The sequence below is a fragment of the Octodon degus genome, unplaced genomic scaffold (assembly GCF_000260255.1).
Source record: "Octodon degus isolate 3935 unplaced genomic scaffold, OctDeg1.0 scaffold00001, whole genome shotgun sequence".
NCBI classification, from domain to species: domain Eukaryota; kingdom Metazoa; phylum Chordata; class Mammalia; order Rodentia; family Octodontidae; genus Octodon; species Octodon degus.
In genome coordinates, this window is record NW_004524577.1 from 9128305 (window position 1) to 9132584 (window position 4280).

Sequence of the window (4280 nt, forward strand, 5' to 3'; positions counted from 1 at the left end):
TCTATCTATCTATCTATCTATCTATCTACCGGCCTTGATCTCACTTTGTTGCCCAGGCTGGTGTTGAATTCACAATGACCCTCCTGCCTTAGCCTCGCAAGTGCTGGGATCACAGGCATTCGCCACTATGCCCAGTCTTCTTAACAACATTTTTTATGCATTTATTACTTACAGTCATTTTTCAAGGTCATTCTTGTACATAATTTGAAAAGTTAAAGTAGGTTTAAAAGTCTAATCTATAGGCACAGGGGCTGGGTTCGATCCCTGGGTGTGCTGTGCCGGCCCTGCCCCTGGGCGCACTGAGACTGGGCAGTGGTGGCACATGCCTGTAATCCCAGCACTAGGGAGGCTGTAAACAGGAGAATCACTACAAGTCCAACCTAGTAGTGAGACTCTGAACACCCTGTAGGCCCTTCTCTAAAATACAAAGAAAAAAAATCTAATCCAGTAAAACAACTCCCTTTGAGGTTATGATTTCTGCTTTACGTCCTCCTCTCGAGGACCACTTTCAGCTCCTTCAGTTATACTTTATATGTTTAAATAACACGATTATTTTCACAATTTCTTTAAAAATATTTTAAACTAATTGATATGTAACATTTATGAGGTATGATAATAGGCTAAACATGTACAACATGTACTAATTAAATTAGGGTAATTAGCATTTCAATTTCCTCAAACATTTGCCATTATCATTAATTGTTGTAGCTTATAATTACTGAAGTATGCTAAAGAGCACCAGAACAGATTCCTCTTACCTGACTTAATCTTGGTAGCCATTCTCTCTCTCTCTCTCTCTCTCTCTCTCTCTCTCTCTCTCTCTCTCTCTCTCTCTCTCTCTGGTACCAGGGATTGAACTCAGAATCTTGGGCTTGCCAGGCAAGTGCTTATTCTACTGAGCTATCTCCCCGGTCCCTTGATAGCCATTCTCTAACCTCTCTGGGTTCCCTTGTCCCACTCTTTCCATTTCTAGTGATCACTATTCACCCTTCTTCTATGTCACCATGTCTTTTTTTTTTTTAGTTTTGTAAATGAGTGCCAACATGTGGTAGTTTTTGTTTCTGTGTCTGGTTTATTTACTTAGTGTGATGTCCTGCGGTTCTATCCACATTGCCAGAAATGACAGAATTTCATTCTTTTTCTGGTTGAGTAATGGCCCATCGTGTGTGTGTACCATTTTAACTATGTATCAGTTAAAATGAATGAATAGTTGGCTGTGATGGGGCTCACCAGTTATCCTAGCACTTGGGAGGCTGAGGCAGGAGAATCGCTGTGAGTTCAAGGCCAGCCTGGGCTGCGTAGTAAGTTCAGGGACAGTCAGGGCTACATAGTCAGACCCTGTCTTTAAAAAAAAAAAGAAGAACAAATGATCCATATAAAAAATAAAAAAAGATCCATTTAGATGTGTCTTATACAAATGGCTAACAGATACATGGAAAAACGCTATCATTGAACATCCAGTGAATGTAAATCAAAATCACAAAGAGATGCCATCTTACCCCAGTTACAATAGCAATTATAAAAAACAATAAGAAAGACAAGTGTTGGTGAGGATACGGAGAGAGAGGGGGGCTCTCGATCACTGTTGGTGAGAAGGTAAATCAGGAAGAGGCTTCTCAGATTGAGAACTGTAGGACTATCTGATAAACCAGCAATCTCACTCCTGGGCTTATAGCCAAAGGAAATTAAGTCACTATACCAGAGACACTTTTGGGTCTGTTCATTGCAATACTATCAACAAGATGAAGGGCCCCTGATGGGTGAATGGGCAAAGAAAATTGTGCTACGTCTTGAGTTTTAGCGTCAACTCCTCACTGCTGAAGATTAGGACAGTGCTCTTGCAGTCTCTTGCCACACAGATGCTCTGTCGTCTCTCCTTGCACACACTTTATATTTATATGATAAGTTTAGTTAGATTTGTTAGGTACGAACCCATGCAACTGAGCAGACCAGGCATTCTGACATGAGAAGATTTATTGGAGGTAGGAGCAAGTGGGCAGGCTTTCTAGCGGACCAAAACAGTAGCGAACAAGGCAAAGCACAGGGCTTGTAAGGGATCTTGTGGGAGGGTGTTTGTGGGCTGGAATAGCTGAGGGAGAGCTAGTCTTGGCTCTCTGGGGGACTTTTGATGTTAACAAAGGAGAGTTTCTGTGGTTTTTCTGCCCAGGTCAAGGGGAAGTGAGCTGAAACCAGGGTACAGAATGGGGTGGGGTTGGGGTTGTGCTCTGGCCCCGACCTGGGGCTGAGAGCGAGAGTGCGGCAGGGTGTCCAGGTGACTTTGAGTCCGAGCCTGTCAAGATCCATATTCAGGGCCTGCATTATTATGACCATGCAAGTGGGCCACAGCTGAGCCAGATTATATAGTTTTACTTTCTTGTAAATCTTTTTGTTTTCTCGAGGAAACCCAGGTAGTTCATGGGAATTTTGGGTATTGTCTTGAGGTTGTGGCTTACAGGTAAGTCATCCCTTTGTAAGGTCTAAATTGCCATAAATCCTTGGAGACTTGTGGGAAGTGAGGATTGGATTGAGCCCAGAGAACTCTAGGCATGTCACCTCGTAGGATTTAGTTACACAATATTCCTGCTTTTTCTCCTTCCTTTCTCTCCTGCTCTTGCTGCCCGGCAGCGGATCACAGGCTCCCAGCTGGCCACCAGGCTCCAGTACTTTGGGCAGTCCCTGAGCGGGGGTCGGGATCTCACAATGGATGGACTGATGGACCTGGCTGTGGGGGCCCAGGGACACTTATTTCTGCTCAGGTGAGAACTTCTTTAGCAACACGCCAGCTCTTCTCCCTGAAGGAGTTTCTTTACTGCCCTAAGTCTTGGGTTGGCCCCACGCTGTCCCTGCAGATCCCAGCCATTGCTGAGAGTAGATGCAACCATGAACTTCACACCCAGGGAGGTGGCAAGGAATGTGTTTGAGTGTCAGGAGCAGGCAGCGATAAACAAGAATGCTGGAGAGGTCACAGTCTGCCTCCATGTCCGCAAGACCACACGGGACCAGCTAAGAGGTGAGACCTGGGAGGTAAGACTCAAAGGGATAAGTGACTGGGGACACTGACAGCTGGCTCGTCTTCCAGCCTTCTAGAAACCCAAAGGAAAATTCTAGCTGGCGCAACAGGCTCTTCCAACTTTGGCTGGAGGGAACAGGCTGCTCCCCTGCTGGGTAGGGACAGCCAGCAAACCTCAGCGGAGACATGAGCAGATGGCACTTTCTGACTTTTTCAGTTCCCCAAGAAACAAGGGGCCCCACACCTGTGAAGAAAGGAGGTTCATATATGTTTTAAGTGGAGCGAGAACTCATTTGGGGAGATTGAGTTAATGAAGCTAAAACACAAATTCATAAAGTATTCAGGGTTGCTTTGTATCAAGAGTGACCTCAATTTTTCTTTTTCTCTCTCTCTCAAACAGTAGAGTCATGCTTGGGGTGGGAGAATAATGATCACAGTATTAGAAATAGAAAGAGGAGAAAAAAAAACTCTAGTAGGAGAGACAGAGGATCATTGCAAATTCAAGACCAACCTGAGTTATATAGTGAGTTCAAGGTCAGCTTAAACTATCTACATTCCAAAAACAAAATAAAACAAAACAAAAAAGTTTTGGGAAGTAAGAAACAGCAGAAAAGACACCACCAAATGAACCTTGAAAATGGACTGTACTCTTTATTCTTGTCATTGGCTGGTTCATAAGTTATAAAGTCTCAGGTCAATTATGCAGGAAACCCAGTAGAAAATAACCCCTGCAAAACTAAACATCTGAGCAGAAGATTAAGTGGCTTTTCAGTGGTGAGGAGTCAGAAATTTAAGAGGTTCTTGGTAAAGACCTTTGTCTTTCTAGCAACCAAGAGAAACAACCGACAGTAGAAATGGACTCATGGGTCATGATTCTCAAGTTAGAGGGATCAGATAGGAATTTTTAAAGATGCACCTTGTATATTTAAGGGGGAAAAAAAGAGAAAGGATGGAGAACTTGAGTAAAGGCTCAGAAATCATAAAATAAAGTCAAAAGGAAATTCTAGCCATGAAAAATATGACTGAAATTGAGAATTCAATAAATTTGGTGGCAGATTAGAACAGAAAACTGGAAGATTAATTCATTGAAACTTCTCAGATTAACGCACAGAGAAAAAAAGAATAAAGAGTACAGACCGATCATAAAAGATATATGGCATTGTAGTGCATGTCTGTAATCCCAGCACTTGGGAGGCTGAGGCAGGAGGATCGCTGTGAGTTTGTGACCAGCCTGGGCTATGAAGTGAACTCAAAGCCTGCCTGAGCTGTA

The 4280-nt window shown here is 43.4% G+C and overlaps 1 protein-coding gene across 1 annotated transcript in view; it reads left to right on the plus strand.

Annotated features, from left to right (window-relative positions):
- The window catches only part of Itgam (integrin subunit alpha M), a 52788-nt gene that overhangs the window by 41282 nt on the left and 7226 nt on the right, over positions 1-4280 (plus strand). The window contains exons 15-16 of the mRNA XM_004622996.2: positions 2626-2756; positions 2850-3010. Of these exons, the coding sequence (XP_004623053.1) occupies positions 2626-2756; positions 2850-3010 (292 nt within the window). The remainder of the gene's footprint in view (positions 1-2625; positions 2757-2849; positions 3011-4280) is intronic.